This window comes from Durio zibethinus, chromosome 21 (genome assembly GCF_047325235.1).
Source record: "Durio zibethinus cultivar Kanyao isolate XHJ-2024 chromosome 21, ASM4732523v1, whole genome shotgun sequence".
Lineage (NCBI taxonomy): Eukaryota > Viridiplantae > Streptophyta > Magnoliopsida > Malvales > Malvaceae > Durio > Durio zibethinus.
Window position 1 is genome coordinate 15,669,656 of NC_143182.1, and position 24,987 is coordinate 15,694,642.

The following is a 24,987-nucleotide window of genomic DNA, read 5'->3' on the forward strand; positions in this document are numbered from 1 at the left end:
CATGTTCTTACCCCTCGTGCTATGTACATTCTTTGGTTAATTAAGACAATAAAACATTTCATACGGATTCATATTTTTGATGAAAATGTAAATTCATAATTCATAAAATTAAATAAACATCCAGAAATTATATGTAGTTTGTAACATTGAAGGAAAAAAATTGTTTGGTTGACATGCATTTTTAGTGCTTAATTCTTGTGGTGCTAAATAAAAAGGAAATACCTTGACTACTTTTCAGACACAAATTGCTTTCAAATTTTTAGCCACATAATACACTTTCCTGAAACTTCTGTTGAAATACCATCTATACGCAATCAAACTGAGCCACAGAACTGAAGTAGCTGATATTTCTGGAGAAAATGAATTTGTATAAAGGGCGCTCTCAGCTTAGTGTCTCCGCACAGAAAGAAACATTAAGCAACAAAAATGGCGGACGGTAATGAAAAGGAAGTAACTGTAAGCAACAAGCAGGTGATATGGAAGGACTCAATTACTGGGTTTCCAAAGGAATCAGACATGGCTATCACCACTGGCAATATAAAACTGAAGGTACCAGCTGATTCGAAAGCAATTCTTGTGAAGAATCTCTATTTATCATGCGATCCTTATATGCGGCTTTTAATGAGAAGCGAAGGCTCTGAGTTGTTCAATTCCTATACCCCTGGCTCTGTAAAACTTTCTTTCCTCTAACAGTTGTTTCTACACCGGCAACATATTTTATATTTTCTTGGGTTAGTGACTTTTTCTGGAACATTTGCAGCCAATAACTGGGTTTGGAGTGGCTAAAGTTTTGGACTCAGGTCATCCAGATTTCAAGGAAGGAGATTTGGTTTGGGGCGCAACTGGATGGGAAGAGTACTCTCTGCTGACAGCATCTGAAGGACTCTTTAAAATTCAGCATACTGATGTACCACTTTCCTACTATACTGGAATTCTTGGTATGTAACAAAAAAGAAATTGTTCTTTTTATCAAATTTATTTATTTGGAACTAAAAAGAGAAAAAATTAGTGCATTTAAAACATTTGAAGTGAGAAAAAATTAAAATTTTAATTAAGCAATATTTGAATATCCAAATTTATATATTACTATTACATCTCGGAAAATAAATTTATCTAAATTGAACCAATGTGATCTTATCAGAATGAAAAAAAAAAAAAAAAAAGAGTTATGGAGCCTTGGATACCTGGTGTTCTCTCAATAAACTGGTCTGAGTTGACATTGTTAAACCTAGATATGAACTCAAGCTCGGCTAGTTCATTAAGTTTCATTTAAAATAAATTTATTATTAGAATATTAAAAAATAATTTATATTAATATGATAATCTTTTAAATATATATTAGTAATTGCTAATCGTTAATCTAAAATTTCGCCCAAGGAAAATTTTGCCTCATTTCTAGTTATTTGTATTATTTTCTTCTTAACAAGGCATGCCTGGTATGACTGCTTATGCGGGGTTCTATGAGGTTTGTTCTCCAAAGAAAGGCGAGTATGTTTTTGTCTCAGCTGCATCTGGTGCTGTGGGACAGCTTGTTGGGCAATTTGCAAAGATGATGGGTTGCTATGTTGTTGGTAGTGCCGGAAGCAGAGAAAAGGTGAAACCTCTTATCATCAGCTCTTATATACCTAGCATGAATTGGACTACAAATTTTAGCTTCCATTGGACATGGAGATCTTATTTTGTCAACCTATTAGCATATTAGAGTTGATTTTTATAAAATTATAATCATAATCAATTAAGTCTTGACATAAATTCATTTGTAACTTGTAGTAACTTTTTTATAAAATTAAATTCATTTGTAAAAATTATAATCATAATCAATTAAGTCCTAACAGATCCATCCTTGGTGAGAGGATCTGGAAGTTGGAACCGTAATATTTCCCATTAAAACAATACTTCATTGCCTTCAACTTTCAAGTCTCAAGATTCAAATAACGGTGAAATAATGGTTGCTATTTCATCAGTAACATCACTTTTTCACCGTTATTGATGAAAAACGAAAAAGAATTTGAATCACGACAGCATTGATACATCGTGATTATGAAAAGTGACGTAACGATAAATAGTAACAATAAGGAGCCGTTATTATCGTTACTCCATTTTTCGTCCAAATTCAAAACAAAAATATTACTCAGTTTAAATTTTAAACACAAAAAAAAAAAAAAAAAAAAAAAACCCAGACTAACAGAGACTTCAATTTATTAGTTTGGCCCATAAAGCTCAATTAATTTAGTCATTCAATTAAGAATTGAAGGTAAGTAAGTAAGTAATCCCAAACTCTAATTACCTTTTTTTGAAAATTTTGCAAATTTGTTGTGATTTTTTGTTGGATGGGATTGGAATTTGCTGCTTCTTATGCTGCTGTGTTGTAGTGATGTTAAGGTATAGGGGCCAGAGCCAGGTTGTTGCCCGTTGGCTCTTGGCCTGGGTGCTTGGGGCTGGGTGTAAGGTGAATAGAAGACAAAAGGCAGAGAGTGAGTGTGACTCTATGAGACACGAGAGTGATGACAGGCAGAAAAGTGAAGGAATTGCCGTTAGTCGATGAGAGCTAGAGGTCCATAGGATGTAACCAAGAGGGTGAAACTTGAGAGTAGTGATGGCAACGAGTCGAGAAAAATTTTTGCTTGCCACACTTTCGACCGACCATCTTATCTTTTTACTGGATCCTTGACCAGCTTCTGATAAAAGATTTTAGTTATAAAAATGAATTTCAATCCGTAAAGAAAGGCGATTGTCTGATTTTGTGATAACTCTAAAAAATAAAATTATTTTTAGTGTTTAACTGTATTCTTTGTTCTTGGCAGAAAAAAAAAAAAAAAACATTTTCCTCCATAATTTTCTTAGTTTGTTTATGTGTAGAAAATTTTCAAGAAAAGATGAAAAAGTTAAATTTTCGGCAATTTTGGTTGATTTTTTAAGCAAATATGGAAGATTGACTGAGAGCTCAATTGATGCAAGACACGGTTGCAGCCATAAATTTTTTTAGAAGCAGTTTAAAGCTTTTACAGGCCGTTTTGAGCTACTTCGGAGCTGAACTTGGGAAGAAAAATGGCAGAAAAAATTCTAGGCTGAATAAGGATGAATTCTGTTCAAGAATATGTTGCATTTACAAGCATGCAGCCATAGCAATTTAATGAGGCAATTTTCGGTTCAGGCAGAGGCAGAATTTTAATTCCAAAATTTGGATACTAGTCCTTTGTAGGTGTGCATGCAAAGGATAATTTTTAATTGATATGGCAGCAGCTGGATTTTAATTGGAAAAAGAAGTTGACTAGGATACTGACATGGAAAGAGAAAGCCTATAACAGAAATTGAAATCCTAATCTCTTTTATGGGCTGCATGGCTGATTTTACTCTTACATGATAGAGGTCAAATTGAAATTGATCTCCCAGTTCTATTTGGAGTTAGCGTGAAAAGAAGTGGCTGGAAGAGAGAAGTACATTTGAACTTGGAGTTCTAGTTCTATGTGGAGTTGGTGTTGAAGAAATCGAAGATTGCATGGGCATTAATCACGTCACTGCATAGGGTTGTCTTTTAAATCCAAGTTGCAATTAAGGTTGTAAATTCCATGAGAAGGTGGTGTGATAAGAGATAGAAGAGTCCAATTCCCTCCTAGAACCCAAACTCTAAGAAAAACTCAGCCTTCTCAAGAATTCAATTAAACCGGACCACTAAGCTTTTTTTATCTATAAGTAGCTTAAATTAGATCTAGAAAAGCATGATTGGGATGACAGATCAACCTATCTTTAGTTTTCTTTAATTTTCTTGTTCTAGTTCTTTAAGTTTTCTAGCTTCTTTAAGTTTCTTTTACAACAGTTTTTAATTTTCAGTTCTTGCAAATTTAATTTTCAGTTTATATTTCATGCAATTTAAATTCAGTTTTGTTTCAATTCTAGTTCAAGCTATTGCAGTTTAAATTTTGTTCCTGCAATTCCTCAAAATTTTTTATTTAGTTTCTTGCAAAATTTAAGATTTTGGTTCATGTAATTGATGATTTCAATTTCTTAGATTCTTGTTCAAAGTTTTGGTTTGCTTTAAGTTTAGCTAGTTTTATTTTTGGTTAATGCGGTTTGTGATTTTTAAGTTTATAAGTTCTCGCTAGTTTCAGTTTCACTTGATTTAGGGGTGAGTAAATGGTTGATTCGGTCGATTCGATTTGAAAAAATCAATAACCGACTTAATCGACTTTCATTTAACAAAAAATCTAACAAACCGAATATTATTAAATAACCAACCATAACCGAATTGACCAAAATCGGTTCGGTTCGATTAAATAACCGATTTTTTTTATCATTTTTCTTTCTATTATGAATAATTATTTAACTACAAATTCAATTCAATAAAATTCAAACTCTAATATCATTCAAACTAAATTACTATAAAATTTAATAATTTCAACAATATTTAAAAAAATAAATAAATAAAAATATTTATCTCAATTTTTTTATTTTTAATTATTAGAAAGTCGGTTATTCGGTCAGTGCGGTTATCAATTTTAAAAATTGAAAACCGACCGAATTAATCAATTTAATCGATTTAAAAAATCGATTATAACTAAAATCGAATAAACCGAACCGATTCAACCGAATTCACTCAGTTTTGATCGATCTAATCGGTTCAAACAGACTTTTGCTCACCCCTAACTTGATTTTCCAACTTTAAAGTTTTCAGATTTTAAGTACAAGATTAGAGTTTAGTTAATGCAAAGTTACAATTTAATTTTCCTGTTTTCATTACTGCATATAAGTTCAACCTTTTGTTTTCTACACTAGAATAGATTTTCTGCATTCAGTTTAAAGGTTGTCTTTACTTTTCTGCATCGATTTGTTTTTTTTTGTTTTGTTTTGCATATTCTTTTTCTTGCTATTTTCATTTTAATTTCCAGATTTTATTTGCCATTTAAATTGGTTTATTGTTGTTTAAGTTCAATTTGTTGTTTGCACACTTAATTTTGGTTTAATTTATACTGTTTAGTAGTTTAATTTGGTTTGCATAGTAGGCTAGTAATTGCATAACTTTTCAATTTTTCGAATATAATTAAAAGTATTCAATTTTGGTACTTAATTTTCTTTATTAAAGTTTTTGTGGAAATAAACTCTACTCATCACTCCATCACTTATACGATTTTGTATACTTACAGATATTCAATCATTTTGATTTGTCTCAATTTGAATTCTCTAACATAATTACTCATAAAACAAAAAATAATGCACAAACTAAAATGGAAACTCCTTCAATTTTTGTAACAATAATCAAATCCAACAACTTAAAGAAGAGAATGAAAAAATAAACCAACCAATATAAAACAATATAAAAATCTAAACTTTACTCACTTGAAAACAATCTTAGTACTGCAAAACCAATCAATAGAAGGAATCCATTTGCATCCGAAATGAAGTTGATAAAATTGATGAGTTTTATCATCCACTCGTGGAAAAAGATGGATGAGTTTAGGATTGGGAATGAGAAAAAAATCTATTAATCTTTGAAAAAAAGAGGTGAAAGTGAGATCTGAGTTTGAAGACAGGAGGTAGAACTGGAGAAAGGGTATTTCATGGGATGGTTAACATGTGGCCAATTATGTTCATGTGTCACAGGTTGGGGACTTATGCTAACGTTTCATGTTGCTTTAGGTTGGACACCTTCCTTGTATACCTAAGTAAGCTTAAAAACACTCTCAAAGAGTGAGCACTCAAACGAACACTAAAAGGCACTCTAAAACAAGAAAGGCTAATAAAGCAAGAGATGCTTGAAAATGTTGTAACTTGTATTAAACTCAAGTGTTTTTGTATATCTAGTGAGGGTGCAGAAAGCCCTTTACTTATAGTTGAAGCCCTCATGAATCAATGGTCAGGATTGACTCAATCCAATGGTTATGAGGGTGGGGAGGCCTTTTATTTATAGTTGAAGTCCCCACGAATCAATAGCTAGGATTGACTCAATCCAATGTTTATTATAAAGTCCAAGACTACAAAGAGATTGCGTAAGAGATACATTAAGAGTTTAAATTATGCAGGGAATTATCTTAGCCTTGGGAGTCTCTAGATCCTTCTAAAAAGTTCAGCTTATTAGGTCTGCGGAAGCCTAGTGAGCCCGTACTTAGGCCTGGTCCATCTAGGCCCTTTCTAAAAGCATTTACCTTGGTCAGGGAGTTGCTGCGGTGGCTTATGTTTATTGTGTGCCTTGGGCCTAAACCTTGCTGATTGAATCTATTGATGATGCCTGAGCCTCATGTGCATTTGTGCGGGTTATGACACTCTCCTTCATCTAATTTTACGATGCCCTCATCAAGTGCTCTAAGTGAAATTGGTTGATTTGGTTTTCAACCTACCAAAGATCTTCAGCTAGTTCTTAACTTGCTTCACTATTGAGTAGTCCCTTCCATTGCACCAAATACTCATGCCTTAGCTTTTAATTTTGTCGCCTCAAAACCTTGTTAGATAAGCTACACTGGACCTCTTTGTCATATGAAGCATTCATCCTTATGGATGCACGTTTTAACTCTACCTGTGTTGGATCCTCTTGATCTTTATGAAATGGCTTTAAAATGCTAACATGGAAAATTGGGTGTACTTTAAGCTTCAATGGAATTTTTAGCTTATAATCTACCTTGCCTACTCTCTTTAAAATTTTAAAAGGTCCCCTATATCTCCGGACAAGGCCTTTATGCACACCCTTGTGGTATAAGATTAAATGTAGCTTCACCATCACCAAGTCCCCAACCTGGTATTGCACATCTCTCCGTTTGTGACCTACCTACTTATTGCACTTCTTAGCTGCTTTGAGTAGATAGATTCTGCTTAATCTTGTCAAGTTTTGCCAAACTTATATGTTGCTAGATTAGGACCAGTGGCACCCATTGTAACAGCTTTTGGATTATGGCTATTGGCCTATCACTAACTCAAATGGACTCTAGTTTGTTGCCTCACTTCGTTACAAGTTGTAAAAAAATTAGGTAACATCTAGCAACTTGGACCAATCTTGTTATATTGCACTAACATAGCATTTGAGGTAGACCTTTAATAACCTATTAACTCTCTCAGTTTGCTTATTAGTTTGTGGATACATGCTAGTGGAAAAATTTAAGTCTAACCCCAATAACTTGAACAACTTTGTCCAAAATCATACTGTAAAGCACCCGTCCTGATTACTAATGATGGTCTATGATATGCCCCAATACTTCACCATATTCTTCAGGAACAAATAGGCTACCTCTTCAGTTGGACACTCCTTGGTTATTGGAATGAATGTCCCACACTTGAAAAATTTGTCCACCATTACCATAATACTCCTAAACTCATCTAACTTGGGTAGTCCAATTATAAAATTCAACGAAACACTCTTCCATGGGCACTCCAATATAGGTAATGGCTCCAATAGACTAGCTGGTAACTTTTACTCCACCTTGTCCTGTCGGCAGACAAGATAAGATTTGACATAAACCTTTATGTCATCCTATATGTGAGGCTAGTAATATCAGTCCTACACCAGTGCTAAGGTGTGATACACTCCAGGGTGGCCAACCTAGCTTGAGTCATGGCATTCATGCATAACTTTCTTATGGAGTTTCTTATGCATCAATACAAATCTGTTCCTTTTAATGTAAAGTAAGTCATCCTGCAACCAAAAATCTTTGGTTTTACCTTGTTATGTATACTTTATGAATATCTTAGGTGTAGGATCATGGACTAATCCTTTCCTAATGCGCAGCACTTAAGAACCTTCAAGTTGGCTTATGGTAGAAAGCATAAGCTTTCTACTGAATGCATCAAGCACTAAGTTAACTTTCTTAGGCTTGTACTCCATGCTAAAACCAAACTCTATAAGGAAATCCTACCATCTAGCCTATTTAGGGAACAACATCTTCTAAGTCTAAAAGTAACTTGTTGTAATATTATCAGTTCTGACTACAAATCTAGATCCTAGTAGGTAATGTCTTCATGTGCACAAATAATGCACCACCCCTGTCATTTTTTTTCTTGGATTGTATACCTATGCTCAGTCTTATTAAGCTTTTGACTCTCAAAGGCAACCAGATAGTTCTCCTACATCAGCATCCTTCTAATGGCAAAGTTTGATGCTTCTCTATACACCTTATATGGCTTAGTGTGATCCAACAAAACTAGTACAAGCTCATTAATCACTACATGCTCTAGTCGATTAAAGGCTTATTGGCACTCTTGACTCCAATCCCACACTCTTTTCTTTTTGAGCATGTCTATTAATAGTGTGGTGATGGTAGAATGGTATTTGATGAAGTGCTTGTAGTTGTTCACCAACCCAATGAATGATCTCAACTCTATGACCTTAATTAGCAACTCTCAATCCAATATGGTCTGGACTTTGCTTCCATCTATTCAGATCTTACCATTTTCAATAATGTGACCTAAGAATGGCACCTCTTTTTAAGCAAGTGAACATTTCTCCTTCTTTATGAATAGCTCATTTTCCCATAAAACTCGAAATACTTGCCTAAGGTGCTCAATATGCTCCTCTAATGAATGGCTGTAAATCATAATATTGTCAAAATAAATCACAACAAAATGATCTAAAAATAGTTGTAACACATTGTTCATTAATGTGCAAAATGTTACTGATGCATTGGTCAAGTCAAAAGGCATTATCAAGAACTCATAAGATCCATAGCAAATAATGCAAGCTGTCTTGGGCTTATCCTCCTCACAATTTTAACCGGTTAGTATAGTGACCATAAGTTTAACTTGGTGAACTACCAAGCATCTTCAAGTTGGTCAAACAAATTTGCAATGAGTGGGAATGGGTATTTATTCTTCACTGTTAGCTTATTCAGTGCCCTATAATCTATGCATAGTCGTAAGGACTAATCATGCTTCTGTTGGAGCAACATTGGGGCACCAAATAGGGCTTTGGATGGTTTGATGTAGCCAACATCAATAAGCTCCTTGAGCTTTCTTCGTAACTCTTTCAATTCTAGAGGTAACGTTCGATATAGGGTTTTAGTTGGTGGGACAACATTTGGCACTAACTCAATTATATGACCCACCTCTTTTTTTTAGGGCAGCCTCTTGGGCAATTCTGTGGGTATCATGTTTTTGAATGACACCAGCACCTCTAACATTTCCAAAAAGGTGTTAACACTATTCTACTTAGACTCTTCCCTTTTCAAGGTTAAAAGAAAAGTGTCTCCATTCATACTTTTACTCATTTGACTAATTGAATGACAAATTACATCTTGGTTATTGACCTTGATTCACATCTCACTGACACAATGCATGGATATAAGTAATTTAGTATGAAAATACAATTGGCAAAAAACACCACAAGTGCACTAATAAGGTCAAAGAATTTTAAACCATCAACAAGTTCATAATTATCTAGAGGAATTACCTCAACAAATTCTTTGCCTTTCCACTCACCAAGATGTAACTCTACACCATGTGCTACACCAATTATTAGAACCTCATTGGAATTGATAGTTTTGATCATGCTAGCCCTTTTTCTAAACTTTAGGTTTAGTTTCTAGGTTACATCTCAAGATATGAATAAGTGAAATGCTTTTATGTCCACAAAAGCATTTATTTTTTTGCCTACAAGCATCATGTCCACAAACATTACTCTTTTTTACTTTTGGCACCTTTTTCTTAGACTAAATTCAACATAATTGAGCCAAGCTTCATGGTCTCCTCTTCTGACCCATCACCTTCTTCTTTATTAATGGCAAATAGCTTAGTCTTCTTAGGGTAGTTTTCGACAAGTGTGGACCTTTATGAAAGTAACATGCAATTGGCTCTCGATTTTTATTGTTTCACTTGTTTGGCCTTTATTTCTTAAGTGGTGGCTTACCTTGATCATTCTTGGTCTATCGACCTCGATCTTAATCCTTGGACTGTTGGTCTTAGTCTCCCTCATTTGACTTTTAGTTTTTGCCATTATCTTTTAGCTTGAATGACTCAGACTTCTTTTATGGCTAGATCTTCACCAAGAATTCAACAACTATCATGGCTTTAGCCAGATTCTTGACACCCATTTACTGTAACTCATTCTCGATCCATGGTTTAAGACCATCCATGAAACAAAAGAGACCTTCTTCATCTTTAAGGTTTGAAATCTAAAGCATTAACTCTAAGAACTTTCAAACATATTCCCATACCTTACCTTCTTTAATGAACTTATGTATATTCATCCTTGCCTCATCATTAGCATATTTAAGGTAGAACTGGTTTTTAAACTTTGTTTTAAACTTTTTTTAAGTTCAGACAATAGCACCTTCGTGGCTTGCATCAGCACACTTGTGTCTTCACCATAACAGTGCAATGTCAAACAAATACGTTGAGGCTATACTTACCTTAATGGCATTCTCATCGAAGCCTATGACTTGAAAGTATTACTTCATTCTCTTCATAAAGTTGTCTACATCTTTTGTAAACTTGGCTCCCTTGTACTCTTTAGGCTTAGGAATCTCTTCTTGAGCTTTGGTTGTTATAACTAGCACACCATTCCCAATGGTTGCCTTGCATGTTGTGAGCTCCCCTTTAAGCTCTTCCATCTCCTTACACATAGCCTCCATAATGGCCTCCAAAGGTTCACTCTTCTAGGTAAACATATCGATGGTTTCATTGAGGGCACCATGAAATGCTTCCTTGATCTCCTTTTTAATGTCTTCAAACCTTTCCTTGAGGTCTAACACTATCACTTTCACTTTGGCTAAATAGCCATTTAAGGTAGACATCATGTCCCTCGAGCTACCCTTATTTCCCTTTCCAAGGGCTAGTTATTGGAACTTCGGTTGTCGGCTACCAACATTACTTTAAGATGTGATTTTTTTTGAACACCTTAAGTGCGACCTAAACATAAACTTGAAGCAAAACTTGCTATTATATCAACTATCATGTGACTGAGACTTATACCAATGCTCCATTGCGGCCTTAGCCTGAACTTCCCCATTGTATGCATAAGTAAGCCTAAAAACACTTTTTAAGAGTGAGCATTCAAAAGAATAGTAAAAGGCAAGAAAGGCTAAAAAAGTAAGAGATGCTTTGAAATGCTATAACTTGTATTAACTCAAGTGTTTCTATACATCCAATGAAGGAGAGGAGATCCTCTATTTATTATTGAAGCTCCAATGAATCAATGGTCAGTATTGACTCAATCCAATGGCTATTATAGAGTTTAAGATTACAAAAAGATTACATGAGATATACATCAAGAGCTCAAATTGTATGAGGAACTATCCTAGCTTTAAGAGTCTCTAGTCCCTTTAAAAATTTAGCCTATTGGATTTGTTGAGGCCCTGATGCACTAGCACCTGAGTTTGGTTTGCCTGCACCAGGGCTGGTCCGTCTAGGGCTCTTCTAGAAACAATTACCTTATCTGGGCAATTGCTATAGGTGACCTATGTGTTTGTTGCACACCTTGGGCTCGAGCCTTGCTGATTGAATCATTTTATAGTGCTTGAGCCTCAAGTGTAATCGTGTGGGCCGTGAAACATGCATCATGATAACCAGTTTAAGATTGTTGAAAACCTTAAATCTCTTCACATTGGCCATGCCTACAAAAAAACAACAAATCACCACCATGAGTGCACCATGCAATTTCATTGTGTTGTCTAAGAATGGCATTCAAAATTTGATAAGTTTGTAACTTATAAAGAAAAAGAAAAGGGATTTGATTTTCAAGACAAAGAGAAGGAGAGAAGCTAAAATGGAGAAAAAAGAGAATAATGAAAAAACTCTTAACCTTGAGTAATATTTTATATATAGGAAAGAGGCGTACATGGGGAAGAAAAAAGAATACAAAAAAGATTAAAAGACTTTAATCTTGAATATTATTATATATTTATGAAAGGTATTTTGCTAAATATATTAAGTTTGGTCAATTTTTCTTTAAACTCGCATTTGACTCGACTCTGCTCTTTTTAAAAAATAAAATTGACCTGATCCAACTCAATCTCAAATTTTCAAAAAAATAAATTGATAGGGTTGGATCACAACCAAACGATTTTGGGTTAAATTGTTGTTCTTACTTGAGAATGAGATCATATATTTTGAAAGAGTGAAGACTAAAGATGCGATGTGGTAAATATATTAGGTCGGGTTGGATTTTCCTTAAACTAGCCTTTGACGTGAAGTCATGCCTTTTAGAAAATAAAATCGATTCAACCCAACTTGGCCTCAAATTTAAATAAAAAACCAATCTTATAGGGTCAAGTTGAATCAAAATTGAAAGGTTATAGGTTAAACTGTCATTGTTATTTGCGAGTGAGATTATAAATTTTAGAAAAAGTGAAGACTAAAGATTGAAGATGCAACGAGGGTGATTGGGATTGGGTGAGAATAGGGAATTTGAGAAATAGGGACGAACGCAAGACTAGCCATATTGCTGTTGATGTAAAAAAAAGAAAAAAAGCTTATGTTAGTAGGGAGAGGATTGGGGGAGGTTTTAGAGAAATTGAGTGAGGGTAAACATTGATAATGCGAGGCAGGGTGGGAGATTAAGAGAATTTTTATATTGAGGAAATTTCTTTTATTTATGGATTTTTATTTAAAATGAAATTTATTAATTAATGATATTATATTGGAATTGTTGTAATTTTTTATATTGTAATGTTATTATTTTTTTGGTATTAGATTTTTTTTTATTAGTATTTTTTTTTATAATTAAACAGCAATCTTGTTAATTATAGAATAGATAGTAATTTGTGATAAAAATGTTAAATCAATTAAGATGTGAAAAAATTAAGTTACTTAATACATTGGGCATTTTACAATCAATTAAAATTACATTATTAAGTTCGTAATATTATTAAATATGAATACTTAATATTTAATGTGTTTTACTTTGTTAATATTTAGTTTGTCAAAAAAAAAATTAACTATGAATTTAGCTCAAAGTAAGGATCTACTATCAAACCAAATATGAATAATTTCTTATAATTTCAAAAAAATATTGTGAATAATTTTTTAAGTAAATAAAAGTCATGAGATGTCATAAATTAATTTTTAAAAAAAAGGAAAAATTTTTATGTTTATAATTATTTCAGTTTATATTAAGTTGTGTAAAATTAAAAAAATTGATAATTGCGTTGATCCCAGAGTAGAAATAACCACAACACAACCTACAATGTAATTATGACTGCAATTTAAATCGTGGATTACAAAATTAATTGAATATAGAATATGGCATTAATTTAAGAGATTATGGCGGGATATATAGTTAATATATTATTGCATGGATGCTCTAAACACATCTTTTTTAACTTTCCATTGTTTTGAACCAAGGTTGAATTGTTGAAGAACAAGTTTGGGTTTGATGATGCTTTCAATTATAAGGAAGAGCCTGATCTGAATACAGCTTTGGAAAGGTCAGTGTATATAGTTTCAATGTTAAATAGGATCTATAATTTTACTTTCTACTTGGATGAATCCAGAGACTAGCTTAGTTGGTTTATATAATTATTCTTAAAAGGTGATATTAAGATCTGAGATTTAAAGTCAAGCATTTGTAATTTCTTTTTTTATCTTTGGATTGTGTATTTTTTTAAAAAGAAACAAAACTTTATTCATCCTTATGTATTAATGTATGTCTTTGATATCTACTTTCTAGGTACTTTCCTGAGGGCATTGATATCTATTTCGAAAATGTTGGAGGCAAAATGCTAGATGCTGTAATTCTCAACATGAGAATCCATGGTCGCATTGCAGTCTGCGGGATGATCTCGCAGTACAATCTTGATCAACTTGAAGGGGTACACAACATAATGTTAATCGTTTATAAGAGAGTTCGAATCGAAGGATTTGCTGTCTTTGATTACTATCCACAATATTCAAAGTTCTTGGACTTTGTATTACCTTCCATCAAAGAAGGGAAGATAAAGTATGTGGAGGACATTGCTGAAGGCCTAGAGAGCGGCCCTACTGCTTTGATAGGATTGTTTAGTGGTCGCAACGTGGGAAAACAGGTTGTTGTTGTCGCTCCAGAGTGATTGATCGGCCTTCTCTCTTCTAGTGCATGGATTTTCATGGTTTCCGTGAAATAGCAAGAAACTAAATTTGTGTTTTGAAAAGGATTAGTTTTAGTTATAAAAGAAAATTAGTCTAGATTTTGCTAATAAATGCTTTAATTAGGGTACTCTTAAGGTTGGTTAAATTATTATTTATATAAATATTCAAATATTAAATACATTAATTGATAGTTAATTTTCTGAATATTAATGCATTGAGATAATATATTACTTAATATAATAATCTTTAAAAATGCCTTTATAGCACTCGTTAAAATTCAATTAGTTTTATCTATGATATGTGTAATCTTTTTATGATTGTCAATATGTAAGGGAAAAAAAATCCCCTTCACTAAATTGTCACTATCTTAACTAAAGGTCATAAATGCATTTTTAATTAAATTTATAGTTGAAATTTAACAATTTTAAATTAAATATAAAAATAAATTAGAAGTTAAAATTATTTGAATTAATTTTAAAGATAGGTTTGACTTAATTTTAACAGTCACACTTACTAAACTTCATAGATAAAATAGTATTACACTTTTACAAAATTCATAAAGAAGTTTCTCTAAGAGTATCATGTGAGAGATCTCTAATCGAGTAACCAGTGATAAGCTCCCATCATAATATGTATTGGCAACTAGGTTTGGGCATCGGAAAGTATCTGATCCTTGAACCAAAGTGCTTAAATCAGGCACTATTTCTAATTAAAATTATAAAACATTGTAATATATCATGCAATTAAAAGTATAACAACTTATCCTCCCCACGTAATGGATCATACCAAATTTTAAAATTTGAAAGGATTTTATTAGTGTTTAACATATACATAACAATAATTTATTTTTACCTATTAAACTTTGTAATTAGAAGTTTTTAATTCAAAGTTGGGTTCCCATTATTGTTGTCTAATAGTAAGAGTTTAAATCCATTCTACTTGTGGTACTACTAACTAAATATCTTGAAATTTAATTTTCTTTTATGATAATTACCCTCCCTTGAAATTAATCTCTAATATAATCATTTCAGGTTAATATGTCCAAACTTTTCATTTTGCATATCATTTATATACTTTATACATTGTTGTCTCATTTTTGTCATTTTAAGAAATAGATGGTATTGGTTGTAGCCATAACTCTATACTCATTAATGTAAAATTTCAACCATTCTATTTTTACACTTTTATCTATTTTAATACAATTATCCTTTTAGTACAATTGGATAAATTGAATAGAATGACCAAATCATTTTAGTCCTTTTAAGATATATAAGGATTTTTTTAAAAGATTTTACTTTAATAAGTGTACTAAACTTATTAGCTTGTATAATTTACTTATAAAATTTTACTAAAATCTTACAACACTAGGTTGGCAATTTTATTTTGTTTTATTCTTATCATCTTCACTAGGTGCAAATCTGCATTTTATTATTAAAAAATGTCTCATTCACTTATCAAGATACCATATATATTTAATTAAATTGTCATTTCATTTATCTTTTCACTATTTGGTGGTTTTTTTTTTTTAATTAGAAGGCATGCAAATCCACTTTTAGTGAAAAATAACTAGTAAATATTCTATATTTTAAATTTTCTTCTCATAAAAGTTTCAAAACTTTTATTTAAACTCAACATGAGAGTATATATCAATAAGAATGATGTCAAATATAATTGCTCTCAAAATTTTTTTTTTTTTGGTATACTCATGTTTTCTATTGTCTCTTTCTGAGACTTTTATACCAACTCATGGAAACTTATGAATCTATTTCATTATGGACACCATTCACCAATTTATTACCATAAGCAAAACCATGTCCATCACCTAAATGGGTCAAATAATATTCATCTTGCTATTTAAAATTTTTTTATATACACAAAATCTTTATATCACTAATGGCTTTCAAAATAAATATAATTTATACTTTCATTATATCTCAAAACTAAAATCATGAGATGTAGAACATACATAAAAGCCATAATTATTATCAAATAAAATTAAACAAATTTAACATTTATGCAAAAACTATTGAGAAAAACTATTTGTGTATTATTTATAAATAAATAATTTTTAAACTTATCAAAAGCACTATTCATTTGGCGATTAATTCCAAGGATTAAGGCTATTACAAGCAAACATCATTATCAAATCCACACATTAAAAGTGCATGATTTGTACACATCTTTACCATGAAATTAACAACCCATGGAGATTTGTACGTTTTCCTTTTTTAATTAATCTATGCACAATAATCCCATATATCCTTACAATTACTTATAATCTCTGTTTACATTAAAACAAACTTTATTTAAATTATTTTAATTGCAAACCATGTTATTTTCTTCTTTGCATTCGAAAATAAAACTTTTCAAATTCATAAACATGGCTAATAAGATATTGGTGGGTTGTCTTCAAATTATCGGTAAATAGAAATAGCCTTTAATGTTATTAATGATGTGCCTTTTTCATTTGAACTTGAATATCACATTTAACCCAATTTGTTGGCCTAACTTTTAGTTTGAAATAGTAACATAAAATTTCACAAATAAATCATGCCAATATATTCACCCTATTTATTTCATACTAGCCACAATTTTGAAAAATTCATTTCAGTGAATCTTTTGGAATGCACAATTAATAAACTCCAAAAACCCAAGTACTATGAAAAGTAATCGTGAAATTGGATTCATGCAACACAATCGAACAATAAATTAATGACATGCTAATTTTCAATAGAAATTAAAGAAATACTTATTTGATATCACGGTAAAGAATTTTTTCTCTTTGTTCATAATTATTTCAAGAAATCGAATTTCACCAATACATTTCTAAATTTTTTTTCTCTTGCATCTCCATAAATATGAAATATAAAAATTTCTTCATAATTACCTTCAAATTGTTAGAAAAATAAATAAGTTAATAGAAATAATAAAAAAGAATTTTGACTTGAAACATTAAAAATACTTTTTTAAAAGTAATTATACATTTAAGATACAATAAAATCTTAAATTATCCAAGCAAAAATAATGAAAATGATTATATGAAAGATCTATTTATAATGAATGAACAAATATAAATTTTTATTCAAATTGTTATAATATTTTGTATAATCATAACATTTATGAACAATAATTTATTTATATTCAAATGTTATGATCATTTATCATATGATAATTATTTTTATTTAAATATAATTATTTAAAATATAAATAAAATTAATAATTAAATCTTTCTATTCAATTTAAGATGCATCATATTCTAAACTACTAATAAGTACTATTGTCAACAAATTAAATTATTATCTAAAGTTGTCAAAATTAAAAGCAACATTTTACTAGCTATCGGCAAATTAAATTATTATTTAGCAATTATTACATCCATGACAATTTTTTTAATAATCATAGAATCGAGATAGAAAAAATAGCAGTACACTCCCACTAAAATTCATAAAGAATTTTCTCAGAGAGTTTCATGTGAGAGGTCTCTAATCGAGTAACCAGTGACAAGCTCCCATCACTTGTCGGACTTGGTAGTGCATAAACTTTTCCTTCTTGAACAACATTTGCTGGCCCCATATATATGGGGCGACCCCATCCGAAATCTGCATCATATATAGGCAACCACATCCAACTAATAACAGTTAGGTTTGGGCATCGAAAAGTATGCGATCCTCGAACCAAAGTGTTTAGATTAGGCACCTTTTCTATGTAATCAGTAGCTGATCTCAAATATTCATCATTAACCTGCTTTAACAGTTCATGGATTCTCTTAACAGTGTTGGTAAAAGGTTCAGATTGGAGATCACCAGCTCGAGCAATTGTTGTAGCTTGAAAGATTACGTTGCCAAAGTAGCCTTGAGGGAGAGGAGGATTTAATCTAGATCGTCCATCAATTGGAACGTGTAGCTTAGTAGCTTGATCATTTCAGAGGCCCCTTGCTTTGCTTATGCAACGCCATCAATGAGAAGTTAAGATGCTGTAAGTACTATATTTTGTAGAGTCAGAATTTCCATATTTGTCTTAGCTTTCAGGATATTCAGTTGATCACTGTGAGCTTAAAGATGGAAACAATTGATGGCTTAAGATCATTTGACTGAGATTCTGATGATGAAATGGAGTGGCCTGTAGTCATTATTTTGGGAGGTGGGTCATATTCAATATGGTGAAATGTAGGAGTTGGTGGGACACGAGCATGAAGAAGGGTTCGATCCATGAATAGGGCAATGCTAGGAGACAAGCCTCGAGCTGTGTCAGCCCAACTATTGATGAAATGAAGAGCGGATGTGCCATCTCCTAAAGTATGCTGAAACCCTACGCCTAGACTAATCCCACCGCATTTGAAAGTAGTTACCTATTAAAATGTGCATACAAGAGAACATCTTATTAATGTTGAAAAAACCAAAATGGATGCATGAAACTTGCTGAGTTTGTCCTTAGCTCATGGCTTTTTGATTGAAGAATGTTTAATATATATACCTGCAAAACAAGAAGCGGATAGGAAGATATTCCTCCAGAATAGTCGACCTTGGGAACCAGTCGGAAAATTTCAGAGTCATCAGTAAAATCACCAATAAATTGATCCATAACTGAGGTTGTTTCAGCCTCTATGAATAAAACTCCTTCTGCATTGCATATTGTTTCAAGTCTTCCGTTTTCATCAAATCCCAACCTTCCGGCTACGGGGTAAAATGGCACAAGAATCTTGCTTAAAGTCTCTTTAAGCTTTCCAGGTTCAAAGAAATCGGAACTACCATTTGGCTTGTAGCAGTGTACAGTAGGGACATGGTATCTTGTCATCAACAGGTCTAAATTGGAGTTAAATGGACTTCCTTTTGGAGTTTCTTGAGCAGGACGAACAATTGTAGATTCCTTCACAGTAATGTCCATCCTGAATTTCAGTGCCTAACATTCAATGAGTTAATGACATGCATAAATTTTCACTTAAAAAATATTTGAGGAAAGGAAAAAGAAGAAAAAATTAAAGGAGATGAAACGGAACGGGTAAATAAACATATGGAATTCGTATCCATACCTTATCAGATTAGAAACAAGTGTTGGTACAACAAGGAAAGGATAGAAGTGTTCAAATTGCTCAAGGATGGCGAGGTTCTTTTCCTTTCGTCTTGAAAAATGGTTAAGGGAGATTTATAGCGGTAATGGTGGAGTGTAATGTTTTAACGATAAGGGTCGGAGTGGGCTCCAGAGGTATGGCGTATGGCTCTTTATAATGTTACGCTTATTACAATTCATTGACCACAATAAATGTGTCAATACACCACAAAATTTGCTTTTTTTTTTTATAATGGCCAGAGCGTTTTAATTGCACAGCCTGGCAGACTATGCGGAGTGTATTAATTAAATTTGATAATTTCAATATTTAATATTTATTTATTTTATATTTCATATATATATGTAATATAAAATTATTATGTTATAATTTATATTTGACAGTCAAATAATCAAATAAAGTGATAATATATATTTTTATTTTTATTAAATTTATATATAATTTTATTAATATTTTAAATTATATTATTTTTATATTTTTATATCACAATTAAAATTATTAAATTTAATTTTAATTATTCGAGTAACGAAAATGAGGCAATAAAGAAATTTTTAAATTTTGGTAATTATTTTAAGGTTGGGATTTATTTTTTGTAAACTTCTTGGTTGTCCATTTTATATTTGGGTTATTATCTTGCTTTGATGGAAATTTTGATTGGGAATCTTAGTTGGGATGGAGGAATGAATTTTTCAGTATGAAGTTTTGATTTTGCTCTTGCTGACGTGGTTTCGTGCTTTATTAAAGGGCTGTGTGGATTAAATCTGTTCGATTATGTAATCTATTCTTCTAAAATATTTTGATTAGGAATAAAGTATAAATAATTAATTTAATATTTTTTTAATTTTTTAATATTTAAAAAAATTCAAAAAATAGTTATTCATTTGAAATTCTCATAATAACCCTTAATATTTGATATAATATTTTTTATAAAAATAATTACTGAAAAATCCTATAATATATAAATAGAGTCTCAAGAACTATTATTATTTAAGATTATTAATTTTTATGTCTAATTAAAAAGTTTTTCAAAGCCACCCTTTACAACTTTACATCTTTTATGATAATAAGCATATTTCCAATTTAATTTTATCTTACAAATTTTTAATTTTATCTCTTTTTATTTTTAATCATTTATTTTAAAAAAATCATTTAGTGATAAAAAATTTTATTTTTTTGTTTGTTATTATTTTTTTGTGCTTGAAATTTTTTTAATTCTCTAATATCTAGACAAAATTTAAAAAAATCAATCCTTCACTTAAGAAATTTCAATAATTAATTTTGGTAAAAAATAAAAATGATATTTCTTAGTAAAAATATAATTTAAATTCTCTTTAATATTTAGGCAGTGTTTTCAAAATCATTTTTAGAAATATTATTCTATATATTTTTTTGAAATTGGGATTTTTCTATTTCACATTCATTATTAATGCATAAAATGTTTATATGACGATATGAGCATAAATTAAATTATGCATGTAATTCGTTATACTTGAATCTTACTAATGTAATAAAATAAAATTCCTAATTGCCTCTGCCTAAGGACATGCAAAAAATTTGTATGGATGTATCTTTTGTTATCATTAATAAAATAACAAATATAATGCAATTCTCACTTCACATTTTGTCCGTTTTCTTTTTCTTTGTCTTTCCTTAGCATATATATTTTTTGTTTCTACTAATATATCCACCTATATCTTTAGAATCTTACTTATTTTTAAGTTTCTAAATAATGAACATTGTGGATGATAATGAAAATAATTATGGGTTTGATTTGGAAAATTCTATTCACATTGACGAGCTTGATAATAATAAGGATTTAGAAGACTACGTTTTACCTTTTGATTTGTTAATATTGATAGAAAAAAAAAGAAATTGATAGAACTCCATTAAGAGGCCATAAACATGGTCAATTTAATAAATGAAAAAAATAAAAAACAAGCCAAGGTCTGCATTTCGCTTTTATCCGATAAAAGGTAAAAGTTGGAGGATTTGTAGACGTGCTTGTGTGATTTTATTAGGATATGCCAAGACTCAATATGGATATTGTAGAATGTATTCTACCTTTAAAGCCATAGTGTAGGCTAATGCAATAAAAGTTAAGGCAAATGAAATCAGAAATGCTATTGAAATTCAAGAATAAGGTAAAAAAAGCAGTTTGACAAATGTTTTTTCGGGGTACACTACCATAAATCTCTTTAATACCAATCGATTTTTATCAATGAAAATTTTCCATTGGTAATTACTGATGGTTTCTTACGGCTTACCAATGGAAATTAAAAAAATTAGAAATTTTTTACCGATGGCTTGCCGATGGAATTTATCAATGGAAAAAATTTATCAATATTTCATAGGTGAAGTTGCCACGATAAAAATAACTGTTTAGTGCATTTTTTACTGATGGAAAAAATTCATCAGTAATTTGTTGCTAAAAGTTTTATTGATAGATTTTTTCGTCAGTAAAATATTTTTAGTTTAAAACATTGATTCTTTTTTGGAATTAAATTAGGAGGGAAATTTTTTAGTTAGCATCGGAATCCATTGGTAATCTATCACTAAAAGTCAAAAATAGTGACAAAATCTGTCGGTAAACCATCGTTAAAAGTTAAAAAATTTTAGAATTACCAACGAAATTTTTGTCGGTAATTTGTCAGTAAAAGTCAATTAAATCTAAAAATCTCTATTCTATTTTCCTTTTTTCCTTGATTAAAAACCCTAATTTTCATTTCTCTCCCCTTTCCTCTCTTATTTCCTCACCACTAACCCATGCCACCCTCTCTTTGCCACCATTGACCCTTGAGCTTGTGACCTTAAGCCTCTCACATCCCCTCTCTTCATCTCTCCTCTTTCTTTTTTTCTCTCTGCTCTTCATCGCCAACCTGTGCCCATGTCATCCTCTCTTTGCCTCTGTCAATCTTTGAACCCATGAGCTTGTGACCTTAAGCCTTTAAGCCTGTGATCGCCTGTGACTACCCTTAACGAATGGCCATTTAGTAGGTTTGGAACTCATCTCTTTTACCAAGGTATAGTTTCATTACTTGGCTTATTGATTTTAATATAGACGAGGTATAGTTGGGGCATTCAACTGAGAAAAAAATTACTTGCTATTTTTCCAATATTGAAAAAGAGATTTCATTTTTTTTTTTTTTGTGATCTTTCAAATGAAGTTTAAAAATTATTGGCAAAAGAAGCTTAGCTTAATTTTAAACCATTGTAGGAAAAAACTTTCATAGCTATTTTTTGAAAGATACATGGTAACATGCATTTATCACATATGATTTGTAAAAAATTGATAAAAAATTTATTATTCCTACTAATTTATTAATAGTATTTTACAAGAGTTCTTACCATACCACTAGAGCAATAGAGTTAAGCCCAAATAATACTCTAATATAATCTAAAGTTCATATTAAGATGAAATATAATTTGAAGATGAAGTTTTCATTGGGCCATGGATGAAATATAAACTAAAGATGAATTTGTGTACTTATGTTGAAAAGTAAAATCTCAATCTCTAACTATAAACAAGATATTATTGCATATGTACTTGCATTGGAGAATTTGTGTTGAAATAATTTATTCTTGTTGCTTATAAAAAAACTATCAATTCAACATATGTGACTTTTTAGCTTTTGTTCATGTATACACCTCCAAAACATGTGTATGCATATGTATGTTAAAATTTAGTAATTGCTTTTTAGGTCTTTAATTGCTTAATTTGCAATTTGATATACTAAGTAATTTTTTTGGACCTTTATGATGATGCAATTAAGATTGAAAAAATGGATAAAAATTACTCTTAGATGTGTTCTCGTTTAGATGTAAATGGATACATTAGTTAAAACTTTGTGATGATGTAAAAAAATTTATTGGATATGCTTATTCTCAACCATCCTTTATAACTAATGAGAGGGTTAAGTGTGCTTGTACCCAATGTGAGAACAGATGATTTTTAAATGTAGATGTTGTGTATGGCACCTTTATTATAAAGGGTTTACTCTTTGTTACAAGTTGGGTCTCACATGAAGAGTTAAAAATAGGATAACCATCAATAAGCATGAATACTTTTAAATCGATTAGTGAAGTAAGATTAAAAAATTTGTATGCTAGAATGGCTATGGATGTTGTCTATCTTGATTTTGAGGTGGATGCTTATCATGTTAGTGATACAAAAGTTAAAGAGAAAGATCTAAGTACAAATACAACAAGCTTCTATTCTTTGTTAAATGAAGTGATGAATCATTGTGGTCAAGCTGTACGAAGCATACAATCATATTTACTATGAAATAACTTCTAAATTGTGAATCAAAATTTCACATAAATGAGTCATGTTTTGATCATATGATGAGCATAGCGAATGATAGGTTGTAGGTGGATGATAAATTACCAAAAAATCTATAAAATGAAAAAAAAAAGATGACAAAACTTGGACTTAATTATGAGAAAATTCATGTATACAAAAATAATTACATGTTATTTTATAAGAAAGCAACAAATTTGATATATTATTTGATATGTGGTTATCCTCGATATTTAAGAAATAAGTTTGGTGTTGAGAAGAAAAACATATTCTTTATAAAATCTTATGTTAGATGCCACTGATACCAAGACTACAAAGACTTTATATGTCAAGTAAAACTACTGAATATATGACATGGCATGTCAATATCCAAAATCATGATGGTGTGCTTTGACATCTTGAAGATGGTGAAGCTTAGGAACATTTCAATCATGGCCATAAATCATTTACAGTTAAAGTTCAAAATGTGCTAATTGTTTTTGTCCATTTGGCTTAAATACGAAACCATACTTTTATTGGCTAGGAATCATAATGGTATACAATTTACCATTATGGTTGTGTATGAAGTGAGATTACATCTTACTAAATAAGATCATTCTAGGAATGAGTAATCCAGATCAAAATATTAACATTTTATTGAAATCTTTAATAGATAAGTTAAAATATTATGATTAAATGGTGTTGTGACTTACAATGTTTATAGAAAACAAAATTTTCATTTGAGGGTAGCTATTTTATAGACAATTAATATTTTTCCTACATATGGTATGTTGTATGGATGGAGCACTCATAGAATCTTATCGTATCTTTATTGCATAAGACAAAGAAAGTCTTTTTGATTGGCTCATGGTAAGAAATCTTGCTTTTTCAATTATCATAGTCAAATTTTGCTTATTAATCATTCTTTTAAAAAGCAAAAAGACAAATTTCAAAAAAAGTTTAAGTATAACTCCCTTATTGTTCCATTATCACGTGAAGAAATTTTGATTTAGTTGGCTAGCTTTCCTGATATCACATTTGGCAAATAAATGTAGAGATTAGAGTTAGTCAGTTTTGGTGAAAGTCATAATTAGGTGAAAAAAAATATATTTCGAGAGTTATCCTATTAACATACCAATTTTATTTGGTACAATCTTGATATGATGTATATTGAGCGTAATATCTTTGATAATATCTTTAACTTAATAATGGATGTTAAAGGTAAAGCCAAAAACAACATAAAGGCTAGATTAGATCTTAAAGTGTGCTGCAAGTGACTCAAGTTAGAATTGTTGAAAAAAATGGAAAACTTTTCATGCCTAAAGCTTCTTACATTTTAAGCAAAAAGCAAATAAGAGATATTTGTACATGGGTTAAACAAATAAGACTTTCTGATGGTTTTGCATCTAACATAGCTTAGTGTATAAACAGGGTTGATTGTAAGTTTTATGGGATGAAAAGTCATGATTGTCATATTTTTATGCAATGATTACTCTAATTACCTTTTCATGATTTGGTGTCTAACTCTATTTGGGATGTAATTACTGAGCTATCTCATTTTTTCAGAGATCTATATTTTACTAACTACATGTAGATCATATGAAAATGTTGAAAAAATATAAAATAAAAAAATATGTAAATTAGAAAAGATTTTTCCTCTAGGTTT

At 30.8% G+C, this 24,987-nt stretch overlaps 1 protein-coding gene and 1 pseudogene across 2 annotated transcripts; one reads left to right on the plus strand and one right to left on the minus strand.

The window, feature by feature from the left end:
- The first annotated feature begins 387 nt into the window (after positions 1-387).
- On the plus strand, positions 388-14,184 carry LOC111280036 (2-alkenal reductase (NADP(+)-dependent)-like). 2 transcript variants are annotated; one of them, XM_089750166.1, is made up of 5 exons: positions 388-669; positions 761-938; positions 1,428-1,594; positions 13,258-13,340; positions 13,583-14,184. In XM_089750166.1, the coding sequence occupies exons 1-5, from the start codon at positions 427-429 to the stop codon at positions 13,959-13,961; spliced, it is 1,050 nt and encodes a 349-aa protein (XP_089606292.1). In that variant the 5' UTR covers positions 388-426; the 3' UTR covers positions 13,962-14,184. The 2 variants fall into 2 exon arrangements, with proteins under 2 accessions (XP_089606292.1, XP_089606293.1); XM_089750167.1 differs by having other exon boundaries at positions 391-549.
- A 3,139-nt stretch (positions 14,185-17,323) lies between these two features.
- On the minus strand, positions 17,324-18,875 carry LOC149512940 (shikimate O-hydroxycinnamoyltransferase-like; annotated as a pseudogene).
- Between the last annotated feature and the right edge of the window lie 6,112 nt (positions 18,876-24,987).

What these genes read in the sequence shown, in the direction of transcription:
- LOC111280036 (XM_089750166.1), top strand. Translation starts at nt 427, where the DNA reads ATGGCGGACGGTAATGAAAAGGAAGTAACTGTAAGCAACAAGCAGGTG. An exon ending in ATTCCTATACCCCTGGCTCT is followed by an intron (nt 670 to 760) that starts GTAAAACTTTCT and finishes GAACATTTGCAG; the next exon opens with CCAATAACTGGGTTTGGAGT. An exon ending in CTACTATACTGGAATTCTTG is followed by an intron (nt 939 to 1,427) that starts GTATGTAACAAA and finishes CTTCTTAACAAG; the next exon opens with GCATGCCTGGTATGACTGCT.